Here is a 26231-nt window from a genome sequence, read left to right on the forward strand (position 1 = left end):
TCAGCAAAGCCAATTGAAATAAGTAAACAGACACTTTTTTGTACCAGCGTCTGGCCTTACGGGCAACTAGATACGGTGCCAACAACTGGTCATTGAGGTCCACCCCTCACATATTTTGGTTATATTCGTGGACACAGAGGGGTTTCTCCACAACACCAGTCGCCGTAGGAATTTGGACCATCGTGTCTGCATGAAGGGAGGTAAGAAAGAAAACATTCTTATTATCTCTCCACTTCATAGCGAGCAAGTTATTACACCGCAAGCAGGCTCTCTCCCCCAGCCTAAGACGGGAATCTACAAGCCCCTGGGGAAAGCCCCAGTGATTAGGTCGCATGGTGCCACATGCTCCAATCTGATGATCAAACAAATGACTAAACAGTGGCACGCTCGTGTAATAATTGTCCACGTACAAGTGGTACCCCTTTCCGAATAAGGGTGACACCAAGTTCCACACTATCTTGCCAGCGCTCCCTATGTAATCTGAGCAGTTCTCCAGCTTTACGTAACTATCTTTTCCCTCATAAACCATAAAGCTCCATGTATAGCCTGTTGTCCTGTCACAGAACTTTTAGAGTTTGACCCCGTATCTGGAACGCTTGTTGGGAATGCACTGTTTGAATGACAAGCGGCCAGAAAATGTAATCAGTGACTCATCAACGCAGACAACTTGATGGGGAATAAACAAGGCTGCAAAACGTTGGTTGAAGTGGTTTATGAGGGGCCGAATTTTGTAGAGCCGATCGCATTCAGGGTCTCCACGAGGACTACATTATAGCGAAGTGTCATTTCTTCAGTGTTGTCACATAAAAAGATATAATAAAATATTTACAAAAATTTGAGGGGTGTACTCACTTTTGTGAGATGGGGGGGGGTTATTTACCAAAGCAAATAAGAAAACAGCTTTTTTGCTTGTACATGATTGGATTATAAAACTAGCAGTGCGTCCCCTCATTTCAGATCTTCCCCTCAGATCTAAAGCGACTGCACTTCCAAGTGCAGCAAAGTGGATTTGCATTTAGTAAATCAACCCCACTGTATATATATATATACATATATATATATATATATATATATATATATATATATATATATATACTGAATATACATATACACACAATACATCTTTTGTTAATATAACTAGAAAGGTTATGTGACATCGATGTAACCTGGCAGCCAAGGAAAGAGGACTGGAATGCGCATGCATGAACAGTGACAACTTCACAGTACTACTCAGCGGGGGCACTAGACATTGTTAAGTGAGCATGTGTACTGTGTTGCCTTTGCATTCAAAATGACGGAGCGAGTAGAGCAACAAATCTACATCAAATTTTGCATTAGGCTTGAACTTTCCTCCGCAAAAACTATTCGGGCAATTCAAAAGGCTTTAAGGGATGATGTAATGCGCACAGCGCAAAAGAAGTATGGTGCAAATGCTTCAAAGATGGTTGAGAGTCTCTTCTAGAAGGTGTGCAACAAGCAGAACACCTGAGAAAGTTTAACATGTATGGGCTGCAATCAACAAAGATCGGAAACTGTGTGAGAACTAGAACCTGATTGGGGAATCCAATGTGTCTGAGATTTTGACGCAGGATCTTGGCATGAAATGTGCTGTGGCAAAATTTGCGTGGCTCTTGCTACCTATGTCTTATATATACGTGTCTTGTATCTTCTTCAATAAATGCCTCTATTTTTTGTATTACATGGCTTGATACTTTCCAGACAGACCGTGTGTGTGTGTGTGTGTGTGTGTGTGTGTGTGTTTATATATAAATATATATACAAACATACACTACTGTGTCAAAAGTTGTAGGCAGGTGTGAAAAAAATGCTACAAATTAAAAAATAATTATTTGTTATTATGCAGGATTTATATAGCGCCAACAGTTTGCGCAGCACTTTACAACATGATGGAAGATAGTAAAGTTACAATACAATTAAATACAGGAGGAATCAGAGGGCCCTGCTCCTTAGCGCTTACAATCTAAAACAGAGGGCCAAGTGATACAAAAGGTATTAATTGTGGAGTTTATAGAGGTCACCTAAAAATGGACAGAGTAGAAGATAGCTGGACACATTGGGATAGAGAGTTCCATTGGATGGGAGAGGCTTGGTAAAAAGTCCTGGAGGAGATCATGGGAGGAGGTCACTGTTAGGGGTGGCTTAGCGCTTCCTTCTCTGGGCTGGCCGCTCAGCTGTCGGCTAATTGCCAGCTCTCTTCTCTCTCCACAGTTACCAGCTGTTCCTGATGATGCTCGTCTGACCTGCCTACTTAAAGCCTTCCAGCTCACTTCACCTCTGCCTTCGCCTTGGTCACATCACTAGAAACCATCTCCTGTGGCTTGTTTAAAGACTGGCTTGCTGACATCCCTTCTGACTCCTTATCCTGCTCTACTTGGATCCCTGACTTCTGGCCTAGCTGATTACCCGATCTGGTTACTGGACTCTGGCTATGCTTGACTACGCTTTTTCTATTTACCTATTTATTTTTATTAATAAATAAGTGTGATTTAATTGTACTTCTGTCTCTGTCTGATTCATGGTTTCTGACAGTAGGGCGAAGGCCATGAATTCAGAAGATATAGTCAATCCACTTGTTGGTAATATTTTTTCCAGATTGGATGAGCAAGATCACCGCATAGATCAGTTTGCCATAGCATTACAAACGCTCCTGAATCGCATGGCTCACCTGGAATCCCCCACGGTGGCTGCTCCGGTACAACCTGAGTCGCAGGCCGTCCTTGGTGCTGCACCAGTCTCTGTGCAGGCACCCGCCTCGAGTATTACCTCGATAAGAGGTATGTCTGGTTCTGCTCTGCTTCCCCAGCGATTTGGGGGCGATTCAGTTCAATGCAGAGGGTATCTCAATCAGGTTGAGATATACGTCGAGATGTTGCCGCAGGCGTTTCCCACGGACAGAAGCAAAGTATGTTTCGTGATATCTTTACTTTCTGAGAGAGTCTTGGCCTGGGCTAACCCTCTATGGGAGACGCAAAAACCTGTTGTCTTGAGTTACCCTCAGTTTGAGGCCTCCTTTAAAAGGGTATTTGACATCCCCTCACGCTGCGCTTCTGCTGCTAAGTGCCTCATGTCCATCAAACAGAGTACGAGAACTGTTGTCGACTACGCCATTGAATTCCATACTCTGGCAGCAGAGGTTACTTGGAACAATGAGGCCCTTGTGGCTGCTTTTTCTCATGGTCTCTCAGATTGCATCAAGGATGAGATAGCAGCCCGAGATATACCCACTGAGCTGGAGAGCTTGATCTTGTTTGCCATCCTCATTGACTCCAGACTCAGAGAAAGACTTTCTCTTAAGGAGTGCTTGCAGAAGCCTCCTATATGTTTGCCTCCGAGCTTTGTAGTCTCACCCATGCCTCCCTCACCTCCCATGCCTCCTGGTACCGAGTTGGTCAGTGAAGATGAAACCATGCAACTGGGCTTCACACGTCTCTCTGTGGATGAGAGAGCCTTTAGGAGGAGGGAGGATTGTGCCTTTATTGTGGCCAGGCAGGTCACTTTTTGAAGTCTTGTCCTACCCGTCCAGGGAACGCCCGAACCTTAGGGTCCTGTCATGGACAGACCTTAGGTGGCATTGTTTCATCCCCACCACCTCAAGGGAGCAACGGTTTTCACGAAGCTTGACTTGAGAGGGGCATACAATCTCATGCGCATTAAGGAGGGTGACGAGTGGAAAATGGAGTTTAATACCAGAACAGGCCATTATGAATACCTGGTAATGCTTTACTTGTAATGTCCCGGCAGTTTTCCAGGAATTTATTAACAATGTCCTCCGAGATTTGTTGCAGTTGTGTGTGCTGGTTTATCTCAATGATATCCTCATATTTTCCAAGTCCCTAGAGAGCCACCACACAGATGTCTGTCTTGTGCTTCAGAAACTAAGAGAGAACAATCTCTATTGTAAACTGGAGAAGTGCGAGTTCCATCGTGAACAGGTTACATTCCTGGGCTATGTCATTTCCACTGCTGGTTTTTCGTTGGACCCAGAGAAACTTTCGGCTGTCCTACAGTGGCCTCAACCCGTGGGTTTACGTCCTCTGCAGCATTTCTTGGGCTTTGCCAACTACTATGGGAAGTTTATTCATAACTTCTCGTCTCTGGTCAAGCCCCTGACTGATATGACCAGAAAGGACGGTAACCCACAGAGTTGGTCTCCGGAGTCCATTAAGGCCTTTGAGACTCTCAAGGCTGCCTTTGTTTCTGCTCCAGTGTTGGCACATCCTGATCCTACGTTGCCTTTTATCCTAGAAGTTGATGCTTCTGAGACTGGAGTTGGCGCCCTTCTGTCTCAACATCCTAACTCTGAGAGCGCTATGCATCTGTGTGGCTACATTTCCAAGAAATTGTCACCTGCTGAGTGCAAATGAGATTGGTGACAGAGAGCTGTTGGCGATCATTTTAGCCCTGAAAGAATGGAGACATCTCCTTGAAGTTACCACTGTGCCTGTTCTTATTCTTACTGACCATAAGAATCTTACATTCTTGTCTGAGGCTAAGTGACTCTCTCCCACCGTGGGCTCTTTTCTTGTCGAGCTTTAATTACATTGTCTCATTCTTACCCGGTACTAAGAATGTGAAAGGGCTGATGCCTTGTCACGACAATTTTCCTCCACTTCCAAGTCGGAGTCGGTTCCGGTTCCTATGATTCCTCCTGATCATATCTTGGCTACGGTTCGCACCAGTCTTACTTCTCCTTTGGGTGCCAAAATTCTTGCTGCTCAGGCCCATGCTCCTCCTGATAAACCTTGTGACCGCTGCTTTGTCCCAGATAGTCTCCGTACTGCTGTGCTCCAGACTTACCATTCTCCCAAGGCAGCTGGCCATCCTGGGAAGAATCAACTCATTTGGGCCATTTCCCAACAATTCGGATGGCCTAGTCTACAAGCTGATGTTACTGCCTTCGTAGCTGCCTGTCCCGTGTGTGCTCAGAGTAAGACTCCACGACACCTTCCAGTGGGCCTCCTACAACCCATACCCAATGGAGAGAGGTCCTGGACTCACCTGTCTATGGATTTCATTGTGGAGTTGCCCAACTCCCAAGGCAACACTTATCCTTATGGTGGTTGACCGGTTCTCAAAGATGTGTCATTGTATTCCACTTAAGAAGTTGCCTACCTCTAAGGAACTGGCTTCCAATTTTGCTCTGGAGATCTTTCGCTTACATGGGCTACCCAAGGTGATTGTCTCGGACAGGGGCAGTCAGTTTGTCTCCCGGTTCTGGCGAGCCTTTTGTGCACAGTTGGGAATCCAGCTTGCATTCTCTTCTGCGTATCACCCGCAGTCTAATGGGGCCGCAGAATGAGCCAATCAGTCCTTGGAGCAATTCCTACGTTGCTATATTTCTGACCATCATAACAACTGGTCTGACCTATTACCTTGGGCAGAGTTTGCTCACAATAGTGCCTTGAATTCTGCCTCCCGATTGTCTCCATTTATGGTGAATTATGGTTTCCAACCTTCCATGTTGCCTGACTCGTTTGTTCCACAGAGTATTCCTGCATTAGAGGAGCATCTCCTTGGTCTTCGTTCCACTTGGGTACAAGTCCAGGAGGCTTTGCGTCATGCTAATGATAGGTACAGACTCCATGCTGACCGCAGACGCCTGAGCCTTCCTACCAGGTTGGGGACAGGGTCTGGCTGTCATCTCACAACCTCCGGCTTCATGTTCCCTCACTGAAGTTTGCACCTCGGTTTATTGGGCCTTTCCGTATCCTTTGCAGGATTAACCCAGTGGCTTACGCGTTGGACCTTCCTCCTAGGTGGCACTCCGAGGGAGAGGGGTCATTGAGGAGGGGGTACTGTCAGGGCTGGGTAAGCCCTTCCTTTTCTGGGCTGGCTGCTCAGCTGTCGGCTAATTGCCAGCTCTCTTCTCTCTCCACAGTTACCAGCTGTTCCTGATGATGCTCGTCTGACCTGCCTACTTCAAGCCTTCCAGCTCACGTCACCTCTGCCTTCGCCTTGGTCACATCACAAGAAACCATCTCCTGTGGTTTGTTTAAAGACTGGCTTGCTGACATCCCTTAAAGACTGTTAAAAGACTGGCTGCGCTGCTTTCTATCCATCCACTCCAACCAATCAGCGGCCAGGCTGAACGGTGGAAAGGACGTTGGGGGCGAACGCGGAACTTTCCAGGGGTGAGGTAAGTAAAACGGGGGGGCTGGGGGCGCCGGCAGTGTCAGATGTTTTTTTACCTTAAGGCATAGAATGCCTTAAGGTGAAAAAACATTTACCTTTACAACCCCTTTAAACTAAGTAGAGGGTTCTTTACTGTAAGAGCAGCAAGGATGTGGAATTCCCTTCCACAGGCAGCAGGGAGCATCGATAATTTCAAGAAACGATTAGATAAGCAACTGAACAACATAGAGGGCTATACAATGTAATACTGACATATAATCACACACATGGGTTGGACTTGATGGACTTTTGTCTTTTTTCAACCTCACCTACTATGTAACTATATAGAGTATATAACCTATCTAAGGCCGCGTACACACGGGCGGACTGTTCGCCCAACCTTGTTCTGCAAACAGTTTCATCAAACAGTCCGCTCAAAATTTGCATGAGCGGACTTGCCCACACACGAGCGGACTGTTTGACGAACAAGGTTGGGCAAACAGTTCGCTCAACTTTTGAAATGAACGGACTCGCCCACGTAAGGAGGAGGCAAATCCGCCCATTTCGAGCGCGTGTACAGGTAGGCGGGGCCCGCGAAGGAGACGTCGCGGGCTCCGCCGCCTGGAATGGGCTTAAAGGGGAACCCCAACGCCGAAAAAAATCGGCGTGGGGGTTCCCCCCAAGTCCACACCAGACCCTTGTCCGAGCACGCTACCCGGCCGGCCAGGAAAGGGGGGCGAGCGAGCGCGCCCCCCCTCCTTAGCCGTACCAGGCCGCGTGCCCTCAACATGGGGGGTGCCTTGGGGAAGGGGGGGCCGCGCGGCCCCCCCACCCCAAAGCACCTTGTCCCCATGTTGATGAGGACAAGGGCCTCTTCCCGACAACCCTGGCCGTTGGTTGTCGGGGTCTGCGGGCGGGGGGCTTATCGGAATCCGGGAGCCCCCTTTAAGAAGGGGGCCCCCGGATACCGGCCCCCCACCCTATGTGAATGAGTATGGGGTACAATGTACCCCTACCCATTCACCTGTGAAATAAAGTACAAATAAAAACACAACACAGGGGAAAAAAATATTTTATTGCACAGCCGGGGGTCTTCCGTCTTCGGGGGTCTTCTCGCCGGACTCCTCCGCTATGTGTGTGTAGCTCTTTTGCCAGCGGAGGAGTCCGGCTTTCTTCCTCCCCGCCGCCGGCCTCTTCTCCCGACTTCGGGGGTCTTGTCCCCCTCTTCGGTTCTTCTGCCGGGCCACCGCGCCTGGTCCGGTGGCCCGGTCTTCTGTCGCCGTCTTCCGTTCTTCTGTCGCCGCCTTCGGTTCTTCTGCCGGGCCACCGCGCCTTCTTGTAGCTCTTTTACAGGCGGTGGCCCGGTCTTCTGTCGCCGCTGTCGCCGCTGTCGCCTTCCGTTCTTCTTCTTGTTCTTCTTGTTCTTCTCCAGGAGATGTTGACACGTCGCTCCCTCCGGCCGGAATGCCAGAGCCGCCCTGCGCTGTGACTTATATAGTGACAATGGGGCGGTGTCACATGGTATATGTCACATGGGTTGGTCACATGGTGACCCCGCCCCCTTACGATGTCATAGTCCCCATGTGACATCAACCCATGTGACCAACCCATGTGACATATACCATGTGACACCGCCCCATTGTCACTATATAAGTCACAGCGCAGGGCGGCTCTGGCATTCCGGCCGGAGGGAGCGACGTGTCAACATCTCCTGGAGAAGAACAAGAAGAACAAGAAGAAGAACGGAAGGCGACAGCGGCGACAGCGGCGACAGAAGACCGGGCCACCGCCTGTAAAAGAGCTACAAGAAGGCGCGGTGGCCCGGCAGAAGAACCGAAGGCGGCGACAGAAGAACGGAAGACGGCGACAGAAGACCGGGCCACCGGACCAGGCGCGGTGGCCCGGCAGAAGAACCGAAGAGGGGGACAAGACCCCCGAAGTCGGGAGAAGAGGCCGGCGGCGGGGAGGAAGAAAGCCGGACTCCTCCGCTGACAAAAGAGCTACACACACATAGCGGAGGAGTCCGGCGAGAAGACCCCCGAAGACGGAAGACCCCCGGCTGTGCAATAAAATATTTTTTTCCCCTGTGTTGTGTTTTTATTTGTACTTTATTTCACAGGTGAATGGGTAGGGGTACATTGTACCCCATACTCATTCACATAGGGTGGGGGGCCGGTATCCGGGGGCCCCCTTCTTAAAGGGAGCTCCCGGATTCCGATAAGCCCCCCGCCCGCAGACCCCGACAACCAACGGCCAGGGTTGTCGGGAAGAGGCCCTTGTCCTCATCAACACGGGGACAAGGTGCTTTGGGGTGGGGGGGCCGCGCGGCCCCCCTTCCCCAAGGCACCCCCCATGTTGAGGGCACGCGGCCTGGTACGGCTCGGGAGGGGGGGCGCGCTCGCTCGCCCCCTTTCCTGGCCGGCCGGGTAGCGTGCTCGGACAAGGGTCTGGTGTGGACTTTGGGGGAACCCCCACGCCGATTTTTTTCGGCGTTGGTGTTCCCCTTTAAGCCCATTCCAGGCGGCGGAGCCCGCGACGTCTCCTTCGCGGGCCCCGCCTACCTGTACACGCGCTCGAAATGGGCGGACTTTCCGAGCGGGAACAGTCCGCTCATTTCGAAAGTACAGCGGACAGGCCCACACACGGGCGGACTGTTCGCTCAAACACAGTTTCAGCGGACAGTTTTTCGGAATTTCCGAAAGACCTTGTCCGTCCAACTGTCCGCTGAAACTGTCCGCTGAAAGCCCACACACGAGCGGACTGTCCGCCCAAACACTGTTCAGCGGACAAGGTTGGGCGAACAGTCCGCCCGTGTGTACGCGGCCTAAGGCATATATCCCCCTTTCTATGGTATGGTATACAGTTTATCACCTATATAAGGCATATATTCCCATTTCTATGGTATAGTATACAGTATATCACCTATATACCACTTTTCTATGAATGGTATACAGTATATCACGTATATAAGGTATATACCACTTTCTATTGTATGATATACAGTATATCACCTATATAAGGTATTTACACCTTTATATGGTATGATATAGAGTATATAACATATAAAAGGCATATATCCCCCTTTCTATGGTATGGTATACAGTATATCATCTATATAGGGCATATAGCCCCATTTCTATGGTATGGTGTACAGTATATCACCTAGATAATGTATATACCCCTCATGTCTGGTATACAGTATATCACCTAGATACCCCTTTTCTATGGTATGGTATACAGTATATAAGGTATATACCCCCTTTCTATGGTGTGGTATACAGTACATAACCCATTTCTATGGTATGGTATACAGTATATCACCTATATAAGGTATTTACACATTTTCTATGGTATGATTTTGAGTATATCAGCTCTATAAGGCATATATCCCCCTTTTTATGGTATATACAGTATATCACCTATATGAGGCATATATCCCCTTTCTATAGTATAGTAATACAGTATATCACTTGGATAAGGTATATCCTCCTTTCTGTGGTATGATATACAGTATGTCACCTAGGTACCCCCTTTCTATGTATGGTATACTGTATATCACCTATATACCCCCTTTCTTACATAGTTACATAGTTAGTAAGGTTGAATAAAGACATCAGTCCATCCAGTTCAACCTGAATGAGTGTCTACAATTGTCCCTATCCCTGTAAATTGCCCATTCACATCAGTCCCTACCCTCAAGGAGCCCACAATCCAAGGTCTGCATTCATATACCAGGGCCAATTTTGGACAGAAGCCAATTAACCTACCTGCAGGACTTTGGAGTGTGGGAGGAAACCGGAGTACCCGGAGGAAACCCACACAGGCACAGGGAGAACATGCAAACTCCAGGCAGGTAGTTTTGTGGTTGGGATTCGAACCAGCGACCCTTCTTACTGCTAGGCGAGAGTGCTAATCACTACACCACTGTCCCGCCTTTCTATGGTATGGTATACAGTATATCACCTAGATACGGTATATATCCCCCTTCCTGTGGTATGGCATACAGTACATCACCTATATACCCCTTTTTATATGGTATGATGTACAGTATAGCACCTATATACCCCTTTTATATGGTGTGGTATACAGTATACCACCTATATACCCCCTTTCTATGGTGTGGTATACAGTATATTACCTATGCACCCCCTTTCTATGGTGTGGCATACAGTATATCACCTATGTACCCCTTTTCTATGGTGTGGTATACAGTATATCACCTATTTACTCCCTTTCTGTGGTATGGTATACAGTTTATCACATATATACCCCTTCTGTTGTGTGGTATACAGTATATCACCTATATACCCCCTTTCTATGGTGTAGTATATCACCTATATACCCCCTTTCTATGATGTGGTCTACAGTAGATCGCCTACATACCCCCTTTTCTTGGTGTGGTATACAGTATATCACCTATATACCCTCTTTCTATGGTGTGGTATACATTATATCACCTATATACCCGCTTTTCTTGGTATGGCATACAGTATATCACCTATATACCCCCTTCTATAGTGTAGTATACAGTATATCACCTATATACTCCCTTTTCTTGGTATGGTATACAGTATATCCCCTTTCTATGGTTTTGGTAAGGTATATACATGCCATTGTGCTCAAATTTGGTGTGTGACTGGGTGGCTTTGTCAGCAGCAGGAAGTGGTGGATGTAGCAGTGTCTGTGCTCGGAGAGTGATGATGTGAGTGTGCCTGTGTCTGCGGTCTTGTGTACAGCAGAGCGTCTTGTAGAGAGTGTAGCGGAGCGCGCCATTGAACAGAACAGTGCAGTGTAGCCGGGTGTGACGGGGTGTCTGAGGGCTGTATAGAGGACACTGGACTGGACATCGTGTGAGAGGGGGGTGACCCTAGGTAACGTTTAGAGAGGAGAGTATTCATGGCAGATGTTGTCGGAGTGAATGGAAGGCTTGTGTGCTGAGCACAGCTGTGTGTCCGGGTGTATAGTGCGGACTCGGAGTAGTAATTTGTGTGTAGTCAGGTGTGAAGACACAGGATGTCTCTGAGGAACGAGCTGCTGAAGTCCGTGTGGTATGCCTTCACTTCACTCGACACCGAGAAGAGCGGCAAAGTGTCCAAGTCCCAGCTGAAGGTAAGTGCATTGCTCTACTCCTCAGGCTGCCATGTCTTATGTCTGTACACCTTTCCTAATGCTACTCATAAATTACAGGAACTGGCAGAGCAAAACACTTGACTCATCAATTCAGCTTTTTTTATTCAGTCAACGTTCGGAGTCTTAAAACTTTCCATAAGTATAGCAGTGGTTGTCGTCATTTTTCTTCCTTATCGGGCCATTTAATGCTTCGATTGTATTGCACATTTTAACTGAATCTGCAAAAATAATCAAATAGCCATAACTTGCCTTTCAATCAATTTACACTCAATCTGGATCGGCCAGGGCAATTATTGATCGTTTTGCATCCATCGGCAGCACCAAGACACTTTGTTCTTAAAATGTGATTGTATTTGAAACTATCAGATCATGAGATGACATGGTGGAAACAGAGATGTGATTGCCGACTTACTATCTTATCTTAACTAGCCATAGAAATCCACTTCTCTGTGTGTGGCACATCAATCGATTGGGTTGTTGATTATTCCAATCAGAAGACAACGATTAGGCTGGCCATACATTATACAAATTTCTTCTACAACTTTCATTTAGATTAGGGGTCTCCGAACTTTCTATACAAAGGGCCAGTTTACCATCCTTCCCACTTTAGAGGAGCCGGACTGTGGCCATCAGCAGTAGAAAAAGCATCAGTTGGAGTAAACAATGCCTTATCTTTGGTGTCAGTGAGAGGAACTGTGCCCCATCGTTGGTGTCGGTTAGAGGAACTGTTCCCCATCATTGGTGTCAGTGAGAGGAACTGTGCCCCATTGTTGGTGTCGGTGAGAGGAGCTGTGCCCCATCGTTGGTGTCGGTGAGAGGAGCTGTGCCCCATCGTTGGTGTCGGTGAGAGGAGCTGTGCCCCATCGTTGGTGTCGGTGAGAGGAGCTGTGCCCCATCGTTGGTGTCGTTGAGAGGAGCTGTGCCCCATTGTTGGTGTCGTTGAGAGGAGCTGTGCCCCATTGTTGGTGTCGTTGAGAGGAGCTGTGCCCCATCGTTGGTGTCGTTGAGAGGAGCTGTGCCCCATCGTTGGTGTCGTTGAGAGGAGCTGTGCCCCATCGTTGGTGTCGGTTAGAGGAACTGTTCCCCATCATTGGTGTCAGTGAGAGGAACTGTGCCCCATTGTTGGTGTCGGTGAGAGGAGCTGTGCCCCATCGTTGGTGTCGGTGAGAGGAGCTGTGCCCCATCGTTGGTGTCGGTGAGAGGAGCTGTGCCCCATCGTTGGTGTCGGTGAGAGGAGCTGTGCCCCATCGTTGGTGTCGTTGAGAGGAGCTGTGCCCCATTGTTGATGTCGTTGAGAGGAGCTGTGCCCCATCGTTGGTGTCGTTGAGAGGAGCTGTGCCCCATCGTTGGTGTCGTTGAGAGGAGCTGTGCCCCATTGTTGGTGTCGTTGAGAGGAGCTGTGCCCCATCGTTGGTGTCGTTGAGAGGAGCTGTGCCCCATCGTTGGTGTCGTTGAGAGGAGCTGTGCCCCATCGTTGGTGTCGGTGAGAGGAACTGTGCCCCATCGTTGGTGTCAGTAAGAGGAACTGTGCCCCATTGTTGGCGTCGGTGAGAGGAACTGTGCCCCATCGTTGGTGTCGGTGAGAGGAACTGTGCCCCATCGTTGGTGTCGGTGAGAGGAGCTGTGCCCCGTCGTTGGTGTCAGTGAGAGGAACTGTGCCCCGTCGTTGGTGTCAGTGAGAGGAACTGTGCCCCGTCGTTGGTGTCAGTGAGAGGAACTGTGCCCCGTCGTTGGTGTCAGTGAGAGGAACTGTGCCCCGTCGTTGGTGTCAGTGAGAGGAACTGTGCCCCGTCGTTGGTGTCAGTGAGAGGAACTGTGCCCCGTCGTTGGTGTCAGTGAGAGGAACTGTGCCCCGTCGTTGGTGTCAGTGAGAGGAACTGTGCCCCGTCGTTGGTGTCAGTGAGAGGAACTGTGCCCCGTCGTTGGTGTCAGTGAGAGGAACTGTGCCCCGTCGTTGGTGTCAGTGAGAGGAACTGTGCCCCGTCGTTGGTGTCAGTGAGAGGAACTGTGCCCCGTCGTTGGTGTCAGTGGGAGGAACTGTGCCCCGTCGTTGGTTTCAGTGAGAGGCACTGTGCCCTATTGTTGGTGTTATTGGGAGGAACTGTGCTCCATCGTTGGTGTCATTGGAAGGAACTGTGCCCCATCGTTGGTGTCATTGGGAGGAATTGTGCCCCATCATTGGTGTCATTGGGAGGAATTGTGCCCCATTGTTGGTGTCATTGGGAGGAAGTGTGCCCCATCATTGGTGTCATTGGGAGGAATGGACCCCGATTGTTGGTGTCATAGGGAGGAACTATGTCCCGTTTGTTGATGTCAGTATATGAAATACTGCCCCAAGGGCTAGGTAAAAGAAAGCAAAGGGCCGCAGTTTGGAGACCACTGCTTTGGATGTATCAAAACCATACAATATGAGGTCACACTTAAACACTATGAATTTTATATGCAATCAGGCAGGCCCTTCCACTACATAGTTGAAGCTAAATCTAAAGGAAATTGAACAAGAAAATTGTATAATGTATGGCCAGCTTCAGGAAAGAAATCAGTCATTTGCCTGAAGGACCTATGGCCACCATTGGTGTTGGCTGGGAACCAGGTTAAAGTTGTAGGTATACATTGGTTAGCCCACCCAGAATGGATTAGTAGTTATGTAAACTTTGGCAAGTTCTTTCACTGGTTTTAGCGGATTTAACTGGAACAGGTCTGGTGGTGGTGATCGTCATCGGAGGCTCGTGCATAAGGGGTGGCGCAGGGGCGCTGGCCCCTTAATCTCCCTGCGGGGCACCGGACGCATTGAGTTCTATGCTTTTTTTTTTTTTTTTTGGTGAATCGCATGATTAGAGCCAGAGGCTTCAAATAGTTTGGGCTCGTAGGCGCAGAGCACTCTGCCCTGAGCCCACCTGCTTGTGACAAAAACGAATCAACATTTGCTATTGTCTTCATGCCTCTCCTCCCGACGGATCAGGACAAGAAGCTGGACGGAGAAGCGACCAGATTATCTGGGAGGGGAAGCCATCCCTGACCTGTATAGGGTAAGTGCAGGGCTGGTGGGCTTGCGAACGGGGCTGGTGAGCGGGCGGAAAGGGGGTTTGTTTGCCGCCCCCCCCCCCCCCCCCCAAAAAATGGAGCACGAGCCGCCATTGGTAAACGTACCTCTGGAGATTTGATCCTCGCCAGAGGCAGAATCGCTAAACAGGCTGCCTGTCTGTCCATAAGGAATAGCTCCTTTGTAGCCAGATGCAGCTGAGTGTCACACGTCACTGACACAGATGCTGCTGAATCTTGATTGTTGCGATTAGGGTACATTCACACCGGCCATTTGAGTGACTCTCAGTGGGTGCCGCTGCCAGCCCTGTTCACTATATCGACAGGCCACTGGTGGCTGCAGATATTTACCACTTTGTGCACATCAAGCAGCGATCACCGCTGCATCTAAATGGATACAAACACTGTTCAGTTGAAAATTCCACCTGGCTGCTTTGATTTTTCAAGTCGAAGGATGTCGGGTGGGAGATGTGCAATAGTGCTATCCACTATGCAAATTTTGGCGAGGGTTAAAGTTGTAGTAAACTCCATTTGGACATTTGTACCTACAGGTCAGCTTATAATAAGGCTTACCTGTAGGTACAGTGAATATATCCTAAACTTGCCTAAACTTGTTTAGGAGATATTCACTCTGAATGCAGTGGGTGACATCACCAGCGCATGCGCTCTGAAGGGATGGTATACCCGTGCCATTCCTTTAGGGATCTGTGTCATAAACTGTGACTCCTGTGCGCATGTGTGGGAGTGAATGCCATCATCGCTAAGTTATTCAAGTGGCTAGAGCCTGCAAACCCAGAAGGAAGATCGGGTGAAGGTGGATGCCACGTCATCGCTGACAGTGCGCCGCTGGAGGGCTTAGTTTTTAGGTAGGTTTTTCATAATGTGCTAGTATGTGATGCATACTAATATATAATATGACATTACCTTGCAGGGAGAAAGTTCCCCCCCCCCCAACCAAGAGTTTACTACTGCTTAAAAGTTGGCCATACATGGCCTAGTAACTACAAGCAATGGGAGTGTTCTAAACATGTCTTAGGACAACTGGGACAAGCTTTTCTGATTGGTGGAAATGATCATTATTTTCTGTTTCCAACCGATAGTCCAGTATGTACTGTATTTTTCCAGTGGTAAAAAAGGAAGAAAACTTTTATTGGTACTAACACCTGTTGGTTAAAATTGGAACACCAATTCGGATGAATAACTGGCACATCCACTGTTGTTCCTGACATATGACCATGTATGGCTTCAAACTGTCCATATGGGTTAAAATCTTCTTTCTCTTTTCTTTTTTGTTAATTATGCAGTGTGGGGACTTAAAGTGATTGAAAATTCTTGTGCCTGTTTTTTTAAAAATAACAAACATGTTATACTTACCTCCTCTGTGTAGTGGTTTTGCATAGGGAAGCCCAGATCCTCTTCTTCTCGGAGTCCCTCTTTGCTGCTCCTGGTCCTTCCCTCCTGTCAAATGCCCCCACAGCAAGCACATTGCTATGGGGGCACCCAAGACGAGCAGCAGCTCCGTGTGTCCATTCAGACATGGAGCTTCCATTCGGCCCCGCCCCTCTCTTTCCAGATTGGCTGACTGACTGATTAACAACGGCGGGTCAATGGCGCCGTTGCTGTGTCTCAGCCAATCAGGAGGGAGAGTCCCGAATGGCCTAGGGACTCATGGACATCACTGTACAGAGAGGGAGTATTAGGGGGTGCTGGGGAGGCTGCTACACACAGAAGACTTTTTAACTTAATGCATTAAGATAAAAAGCCTTCTGCCTTTACAACTCCTCTAAAGTATATCTAAAGGCAAAAAGTTTTTCTAGTCAGTTTGGAGTGGAGAGGAATTAGAACAACTGTCAGATTTCATTGCAGTCTGTGACCCCATTAGGGTGATTCACCCTCTGTTTGTCCTGATTATCATTATCATTAAAGTGGTTGTAAACCCTTAAAGGCTACTTTTTGCTACAGGTAAGCCTATAACAAGGACTTGTTATGCAACTTTTTATGTGGCACGGTATTTGCGCATCAATTTTCAAACACGTTTTGTTTTTTAATTAAATGAATTTTAAAATAACAAAAAAGTTAGCCCAATTTTTTTGTATAATGTGAAAGATGATGTTAACCAATATGTCACGTTTTAAAATTGCGAACACTCATGGAATGGTGGAAACTTTGGTTTTTAATCTCCTTAGGCAATGCTTTAACATATTATACAGGTTACCAGTTTAGAGGTACAGAGGTCTAGTGCTAGAATTGTTGCTCTCGCTCTTACGCACATGGCAATATCTCACATGTGTGGTTTGAACGGCAATTACATATGTGGGCGGGACATAGGCGTGCATTCGCTTCTTTTTCTCGAGCTACCTGGGACAGGGGTGCTTTACATTTGTTTGTTTTTTTATTGCTTATTTTACTTTGTTTTTTTTTTTATTTTTACACTTTCTCCTTAAATGTTTTGATCACTTTTATTTCTATTACAAGGAATGTAAACATCCCTTGTAATAGGAATGGTGTGTGACCGGTCCTCTTTATGGAGAGATGCCAATGACACCAATGATGGGAAAATTCATGATCTCATGCTTTCTAGCCGCGATGGTGACTTTGTTTACAATCGCCGGTGAGGCCATGAGGTCATAATGTCGTGCCCGGGCCTCCAATGGTCATAGCGATGACTGGTGACCATCTGGTCACCGGAAATCCAGCAGTGGTTGATTCTTTTTATGGGTCCCCAATGGGATGGGAGAGCCCTGAGAAGCACCAGAGGGTGGCGGGGGGGGGATATCCCTTCCCGTCGCCTGTGAGAATGATCTAGCGGCTGAGCTGCCGCTATGATCCTTCTTGCGGTATGCAGGATCGCCAGCTAAACAACAGGATATTTGAATGATGCATTTAGCTGCAGGCATCATTCAGATATTCCCACTGAAAGTCAAGGACATCATATGACGAAAGGCATATAAATGAAAGGCAAAACATTTTTGTATAGATAAAAAAAAAAACTTTATAAATACCCTTTTTTCCCCCTTATTCATAAGTGATCACTAGCTGCATAAGAGCTGGGTGGAGGTGAAGTAGTAGCCCACTGAGCTTCCCAGTGAATGGCTGTGCAGTGGGCGCATGTCAGGACAAGTCGTAGTGACTTGCCTGGCAATGCTCCCCGCTGTCCTCTTCCTGCACCTGTTCAGGACACCCCGAGATAGCGTTGTATGGAGGGGTTCCTTCCCAGCTCCTGAGTTCCAGGCCCAATGTCCCCCCCCCCCCCCAGAAAGGGGACTTCCTCCAAGGCCATGAAAGTCCAACACTGCATCACTAGTTCTTCTACCTGAACAACTCTTTCCACAGCAGGCTGACCATGAGTATATACAGGAGGCTTGCCCCCTGCCAATCCTAGTTGGGGATTGGTCAGGGCTCCCAGATACATTCCAATTATCTAAAAGGAACCATTATGGAGGAGAAACTCCATTTGTTGCCACCATCCCAAATATAGTATATATAAAGAAATAAGTACCCCCCGGTACAAAGGGACTTTAAGGGCAAACTTTTTAAGGGCACGATATTTTCAAAAAAATTAGAAAAATTTATTTCTTGAAAACAGTGTAAGCCCTTGTACACACGGTCGGACATTCCGATGGAAAATCGGACCGTGTTGTCGGATAATCCGACCGTTTGTGGGCTCCATCGGACTGTTTCCGTCAGAATATCCGACCGACAAAGTTTTAGAGCTGGGATATAACATTTTCCGACAACATGATCCAATCGGACTTTGTCCGATCGTTTGTAGAGAATTCCGATCCGACAAAGTGCCACGCATGCTCAGATCAAATTCCTAGACCAAAGCTATTGGCTACTAGCCTGAACGTAGTCCCATCATAACGAAATAACGTCATTACGTTCTGAATGATCGGATTTTCTGACAACTTTGTCCGACCGTGTGTATGCAACAGTTTCGGACAAAATCCGTTGGACAAAATCCGATAGATTTGGTTGTCGGAATGTGCGACCGTGTGTACAAGGGCTTACGGTCAGAGATAACAACCATGCATGAAATGATGCATAATATCCATATATAGTATATAAGAAATGAGCACTTCTAAAGCCTAACGTGTTTAGGGAGATTCAAGATAAATCCCTTATTCAGGGGCAGCAAGGAGACAATAGTTGGAGACGCTCAATACTATATTCATGGGATCAGGTATTTATTAAAAAAGATTATATGGAGGGTGCTGAAAGGAAATGGAGACACATATCTAGACTGAAAAGAAGATCGTCCAGTAAATGATAAATCCTCAAGGCTCGAGAGATCCCTCACAAAGGTCCCCAAAAAGGGTCCAGCAGCAGATTCCTGCAGAGCAGTATATGGCTGGAATTATGTTGCTATCAATGCTTGGTGGAAAAGTAGCAGCGTTTGTCTCACAAAGAGCCCCAGCTCCTGAGTTCCAGGCCCAAGGCCCCCCCCCCACCCAGAAAGGGGACTTCCTCCAAGGTCATGACAGCCCAACACTCCATCACTAGTTCTTCCACCTGAACAACTCTTCCCACAGCAGGCTGACCATGAGTATATATAGGAGGCCTGCCCCCTGCCAATCCTAGTTGGGGATTGGTCAGGGCTCTCAGATACATTCCAATTATCTAAAAGGAATCATTACAAATCATCCACCATCCCAAATATAGTATATATAAAGAAATAAGTACCCCCCCCCCCCCCCCCATACAAAGGGACTTTAAGGGCAAACTTTTTTTAAGGACACAATATTTTCAAAAAAATAGAAAAATGTATTTCATGAAAACAGTGTGACGGCCAGAGATAACAACCATGCATAAAATGATGCATAATATCCATATATAGTATATAAGAAATGAGCACTTCTCCTAAAGCCTGACGTGTTTAGGGAGATTCAAGATAAATCCCTTATTCAGGGGCATGAAAGAGACAATAGTTGGAGACGCTCAATACTATATTCATGGGATCAGGTATTTATTAAAAAAGATTATATGGATGGTGCTGAATGGAAATGGAGACACATCTAGACTGAAAAGAAGATCGTCCAGTAAAGGATAAATCCTGGAATTATGTTGATATCAATCCTTGGTGGAAGAGTAGCGGCGTTTGTCTCACAAAGAGCCCCAGAACAGCAGCGTCCGCTGGGACTTACCCTTTTTGGTGACCCTTGTGAGGGATCTCTCGAGCTTTGAGGATTTATCATTTACTGGGTGATCTTGTTTTAAGTCTGGATATGTGTTTCCATTTCCGTTCACCAGCATCCTTATAATCTTTTTTAATAAATACCTGATCCCATGAATATAGTATTGAGTGTCTCCAACCATTGTCTCCTTCATATCCCTGAAGAAGGCATTTATCTTGAATCTCCCGAAATGCTTTGGACTATAGAAGAAGTGCTCTTTTCTTTTATACTATATATGGGTATTATGTATCATTTTGTGCATGGTTGTTATCTCTGACCATTACACTGTTTTTATGAAATACATTTTTCTATTTAGAAAATATTGTGTCCTAAAAAAGTTTGGCAGAAAAAATGCATCCACCGCAACCTGCATACATATGAACCTAGCCTTAACCGGTTCCCGACCGGCGCATGCCGATGTACGTCGGCAGAATGGCACAGGCAGGCATATTGGCATACAGGTACGTCCAATCTTTAATGCCGCCCTGCCATCACGAGCACACCGCCAGCGGCACGCTCGCATGCCGGTCGGGACACCCATGAGTCCGGTCACGGGTCCCGCAGACTCAATCGCCGCGGGCATATCCGCGATCGTCTCACGGGGCGGCTGAATGGAAAAATGCTGCTGTAAACAGCATCTCCCCGTTCTGCCTAGCAACTAGTGACGCTGATCTCTGCTCCATCTGATTGGAGCAGAGATCAGTTTTCACTAAATGAAAGCCCAGCCCCCCCACAGTTAGTAACACACCCCTAGGAACACTTAACCCCCTACACTGCCACCCACTGGTTAACCCCTTCACTGCCAGTGTCATTTACACAAGAACCACTGTATTTATATAGCAGTGATTACTGTTTACATGACAATGGTCCCAAAAATTTGTCAAAAATGTCCGATGTGTCCGCCATAATGTCGCAGTCTCAATAAAAATCACTGATCGCCGCCATTACTAGTAAAAAAAAATGATTAATAAAAATGCCATAAAACTATCCCCTATTTTGTAAACGCTATAACTTTTGCGCAAACCAATCAATAATCGCTTATTGCGATTTTTTTTTTTTTTTTTTTTTTACCAAAAATATGTAGAAGAATACGTATTGGCCTAAACTGAGGGAAACAAATGTTTTTTTATATATTTTTGGGGGATATTTATTATAACAAAAAGTAAAAAATAATGCGTTTTTTTTTCAAAATTGTTGCTCTATTTTTGTTTATAGCGCAAAAAATAAAGACCGCAGGGGTGATCAAATACCACCAAAAGAAAGCTCTATTTGTGGGAAAAAAAAGGACGCCAGTTTTGTTTAGGAGCCACGTCGCGCGACCGCGCAATTGTCAGTTAAAGCGACGCAGTGCCGAATCGCAAAAAGTGGTCCTGTCTTTGGCTAGTGGTTAATATGGTCATAGATGGATATAATTTCAAATGAAAATTCTTGGGAAAATTTGCTTTAAAATTCTCAAAACATTCATATGTTGTTCAAAAGATTTTGTTTGTTTTAACATTTGATATTGGAATAAATAGACTGTACTGAACAAAAACCACATGCAGAAATGTAATATTAACTAAAAAAATGAAAATGCAGTTTACATTTGCTACAGCTTTGTTGCTATATTGTAGCCTATAGGAAGCAAGGGGGGCAGAGTGGCTTAGGCCTCATTCACACGGGTGCTGAGACCCATACAGCGTGAATGAGCGGTTTGTTTATGGGACTGGAGCAGTGCACCTGCCCCTGCACCCCTGTCAATCTAGGATGTGTGACTGTATCTGTACAGCTGCTGCATCCCCATTCAGTAACATAGGCATCTTGCAACCAGCTCTAGGCGGTTAGAGCCACATAAACAAACAGTTCTTTCACTCTGTTTTGGCCTCGAGACCTCGGCGAATTAAGCCATACACTGTAAGCAGAGTGACCTCAAAGCCAGGTACACACTATTTGTTTTTTCCCAGTGGGTTGAATGAAAAAAATTACTGTCAGCTCTAGTCTCCCACAAATGTGTGCAACCAAAACTTCTCTTTTTGATGCAAATTGTTAAAACCATTATGTATTTTTTTGCAGGCTCGCTGATAAGTGCTGGGAAAACTTGTTTGTTTGTACTGCTACAGCAGTAACTTGTAGTATGTGTCAAATGTACCATCTTAAAAGTGTCTTGATTCATAAGTGCCATCATAAGTATATCATGCCCTCTGCTGTGTCACAGGACAGTAGTTAGGGGAGATTGCAGGGATGATCTTGTGCAGAGCATTATGGGCATTTATAACACTGGGTCAGTGTTTTATAGCCCATTTCTTAAGCATAGCTGACCACATTTAGTTTAGCGGCTGTCGTCTTCCTTCTGGGTTCCCGTACTCCATCCGTCTGATTGGCTGAGCTGCCATGATGTCACTGCTGCACATGTGCACAGGAGTCACGGCCGTGATACTGGGCCCTTCAGAGCGCATGCACTGTTGACATCACTGGCTGCATGCAGTGTGCATATCTCCTAAACAGTGCAAGTTTAGGAGATATTCCCTGTACCTACAGGTAAGCCTTATTATAGGGTAACTTCTAGGTACAAATAAGAAAAAAATGAGTTTATTACCACTTTAAACGCTTTATCAACTTCATTCTATGAGAGTTCAGTTTGTAGTGCTGTTTTCCAGGCTGCAATATCATCACAGATTTTAAATAGTTTTCCGCATAACCACACACACACACACACACACACACACACTTGCCAGTAAATTGGTAACATTCTGTTGCCTAACTGGTGATCAAAAATAAACCTTTGCTGAGAGAAATATCTGGGCTGCCTTGGATCACGTCCTTCCAGAGCCCTGTACACACAGGCCAAATATCGGCCAAAATTAGCCAGTACAATAGAAACCGGCCAACATTTGGCCAGTATGTACAGGTCCTTGACTGACAGAAGCTGATTTCACAACCGGCTGTCGAACGAGCATGCTGGAAAACCAGTGACTGATCAGCATCCGATCAACTCTTCCAGCCAATGGCTGCAAGGGTTAACCGAAGTGTTCAGGTGGGGGGAGGGGTTGATGGATGGACATCACATTACCACAGCGGGTAGTTCGCTGGACTAACTTCATATAGTTAGTACTGCAAGCTCCTCCGTTTTTTTTTTATTTTGTTCAGCCTGCTGAGTTGAACATAAAAAAAATTACGGTGTGTACCAGGCTAGCTGACCAGCACTGGATTCAATACTTTAAGTGCACTTTCACTCTTTATACAGCAGATAAAGTCAGCATTCCTTGTCTGCATAATTGTTCCAGATCAGCAATTAAAGCGGAGTTCCACCCTCAAGTGGAACTTCCGCTCATCGGAACACTCCCCCCCTCCGGTGCCACAATTGGCACCTTTCAGGGGGGAAGGGGTGCAGATACCTGTATAATAATCCACTTCCGGGAATAGCTAGCCGCAGATGCCCCGCCCCCCATTGTGTTCTGGGAAACACAGTTCCCAGGACACAGCGGGGACCAGTCTCATTGCGCTGCGCAACTCACGCATGCGCAGTAGAGAACCGGGCAGTGAAGCCGCAGCGCTTCACTTCCCGATTCCCTGAGAGAGGTTCTGCTGCTGACATCGCTGGACCCTGGAACAGGTAAGTGTTCATTTATTAAAAGTCAGCAGCTGCAGTATTTGTAGCTGCTGACTTTTAATATTTTTTTTGCAGGTGGCGCTCCTCTTTAAGGCTAGGTTCACATTGCAGCGATGCGGGAACGCCGCAAATCCGCTGCGGGTTCCTCGAACGCATGCCTCCCGGCGGCAGTTCACACTGCCCTATGCGAACGGCTGGGAGTGTCAGTGAAAAGTTAATGACACCCCCAGATCAGTTCGCATATCGCAGTGCGATCTGCAAACTCAGACAGGAATCGGATCGCATGGTGTGAACACCCATGCGATCCGATTCTGCTGCGGAACAAAAAATGGGTCCTGTGCGAGTTTGGGGCGGGTGCGATACAAATTCAGCTATACTATCTGTATGGCTGAACTCGCATCGCACAGAGATCGGGTGTGATTTGCACTGCAGTGCGGTGAGAATCACATCCGTTCTCATAAACCGCGGCAGTGTGAACCCAGCGTAAGATAGCCATTGCCACCACCATTATCAAAAAGAGGTGTGCATGCCTATCATTAGCTGCAGGGTGGATTTGATTAAAATCAAGTTGATTTAAATCACTAGTAAAAAGGCTTGATTTAAATCAACTCCGTATAAATCATAATTTTTAACCACTTCAGGACCGCCGTATTGCCATTGTACGTCAGCACAATGGCACAGGCAGGCAGAATCACGTACATCTACGTGATTGCCTTCCAGCGGGTGGGGGGTCCCATCGGACCCCCTCCCGCTGGATACGGCGGTCCGATTCGGTCCAGGAGCGCTCCGTGATGAGGGGATGGCCGTTCGTTTTCGGCCACCCCCTCTGGATCGCTCCTGGCCAATGAGAAGCTTCCTCCCCTGTGTATTGTTTACACAGGAAGGAGGAAGTGATGTCATTCTCCTCGGGGCGGTCTTTTTGACCGGACTACGAGGAGAAGAGTAAAAGTAAGTCTGCACGAACACTACACTGACATGTAGGTACACACAGGCACACAAACCCCCCCCGATCCCCCCCCGATCGCCCCCCGATCCCCCCCCCGCCCCCCCTCCCCCCCCAGTCACAGTGTCACTGATTGCATTGATCATTTCTTTACTGATCAATGCATTCAGTGTCAGTTGTGACAGTAAAAACTGTCAGGACAGTTAGTGTTAGGTCCAGGGTAGCCCCCTATCACCCCCCAATAAAGATTTAACCCCCTGATTGCCCCTAGAGTTAACCCTTTCACCCCCTTTTGCCAGTGTCACTAAGCGATCATTTTTCTGATCGCTGCATGTGTCGCTAGTGTCGCTAGGTAGCTAGTTATTTTTTTAGGTTCACCGCCAGGTTTTTATATCGCTAGGTACCCCGATATACTACCCAATAATGTTTTTAACCCCCTGATTGCCGCTAGTTAACCCTTTCACCCCCTTTTGCCAGTGTCACTAAGCGATCGTTTTTCTGATCGCTGCATTAGTGTCGCTACAGTCGCTAGGTAGCTAGTTATTTTTTTAGGTTCACCGCCAGGTTTTTATAGCGCTAGGTACCCCGATATACTACCCAATAATGTTTTTAACCCCCTGATTGCCGCTAGTTAACCCTTTCACCCCCTTTTGCCAGTGTCACTAAGCGATCATTTTTCTGATCGCTGCATGTGTCGCTAGGTAGCTAGTTATTTTTTTAGGTTCACCGCCAGGTTTTTATATCGCTAGGTACCCCGATATACTACCCAATAATGTTTTTAACCCCCTGATTGCCGCTAGTTAACCCTTTCACCCCCTTTTGCCAGTGTCACTAAGCGATCGTTTTTCTGATCGCTGCATTAGTGTCGCTACAGTCGCTAGGTAGCTAGTTATTTTTTTAGGTTCACCGCCAGGTTTTTATAGCGCTAGGTACCCCGATATACTACCCAATAATGGTTTTAACCCCCTGATTTCCGCTAGTTAACCCTTTCACCCCCTTTTGCCAGTGTCACTAAGCGATAATTTTTCTGAACGCTGCATCAGTGTCGCTAGTGTCGCTAGGTAGCTAGTTAACTAGGCTCCCAAAAAGTCCCCCACATGTGGTATCCCCGTACTCGGGAGAAGCAGCAGAATTTATTTTGGGGTGTAATTTGACTTCTGCCCATAGCATGTGTGAGCAATATATCATTTAGTGACAACTTTGTGCAAAAAAAAAAAAGTTTGTAATATTCCCGCAACTTTTGGCAAAATATAAAATATTCCATGGACTCAACATGCCTCTCAGTAAATAGCTTGGGGTGTCTACTTTCCAAAATGGGGTCATTTGGGGGGGTTTTGTGCTATTTTGGCATTTTATGGCCTTCGAAACTGTGATAGGTAGTGAGGAGTTAAATCAAAAATTTGCACCCTTAGAAATCCTGAAGGTGGTGATTGGTTTTCGGGGTGCCGTGCGCGACTAGACTCCCAAAAAGTCCCACACATGTGGTATCCCCGTACTCGGGAGAAGCAGCAGAATGTATTTTGGGGTGTCATTTCACATATAACCATGGCATGTGTGAGCAATATATCATTTAGTGACAACTTTTTGTAAAAAAAATTTTTTTTTTTTTTTTTTGTCATTATTCAATCCCTTAGGACAAAAAAAATAAATATTCAATGGGCTCAACATACCCATCAGCAATTTCCTTGGGGTGTCTACTTTCCAAAATGGGGTCATTTGGGGGGGATTTGTACTGCCCTGCCATTTTAGCACCTCAAGAAATGAGATCGGCAGTCATAAATTAAAAGCTGTGTAAATTTCAGAAAATGTACTCTAGTTTGTAGACGCTATAACTTTTGCGCAAACCAAAAAATATACGCTTATTGACATTTTTTTTACTAAAGACATGTGGCTGAATAAATTTTGCCCTCAATGTATGACTAAAATTTAGTTTATTCGATTTTTCTTATAACAAAAAGAAGAAAATATCTTTTTTTTTCAAAATTTTCGCTCTTTTTTCATTTATATCGCAAAAAAAAAAAATCGCAGAGGCAATCAAATACCATCAAAAGAAAGCTCTATTTGTGGGAAGAAAAGGACGCAAATTTCGTTTGGGTGCAATATTGCATGACCTCTCTGACCTGCTGTTGACTCACCAACAGTCCCATTCACTTTAACGGGATGGCTGGTGATGCGGCAGTGACACAACAAGGTGGGGGATGTGGCGGAAGCAGTTGCTAAC

General features: G+C 46.7%; 1 protein-coding gene across 1 annotated transcript in view; it reads left to right on the forward strand.

Annotated features, from left to right (window-relative positions):
* Window positions 1-10812: 10812 nt before the first annotated feature.
* DEF6 (DEF6 guanine nucleotide exchange factor) overlaps window positions 10813-26231 on the forward strand; it is a 135091-nt gene continuing 119672 nt past the window's right edge. Inside the window, exon 1 of the mRNA XM_077481429.1 lies at window positions 10813-11241. Within this exon, the coding sequence (XP_077337555.1) occupies window positions 11146-11241 (96 nt within the window). The 5' untranslated portion in view covers window positions 10813-11145. The remainder of the gene's footprint in view (window positions 11242-26231) is intronic.

Source organism: Lithobates pipiens, unplaced genomic scaffold (genome assembly GCF_037356315.1).
Source record: "Lithobates pipiens isolate NorthernLeopardFrog02 unplaced genomic scaffold, aLitPip1_a1.2 Scaffold_16, whole genome shotgun sequence".
Lineage (NCBI taxonomy): Eukaryota > Metazoa > Chordata > Amphibia > Anura > Ranidae > Lithobates > Lithobates pipiens.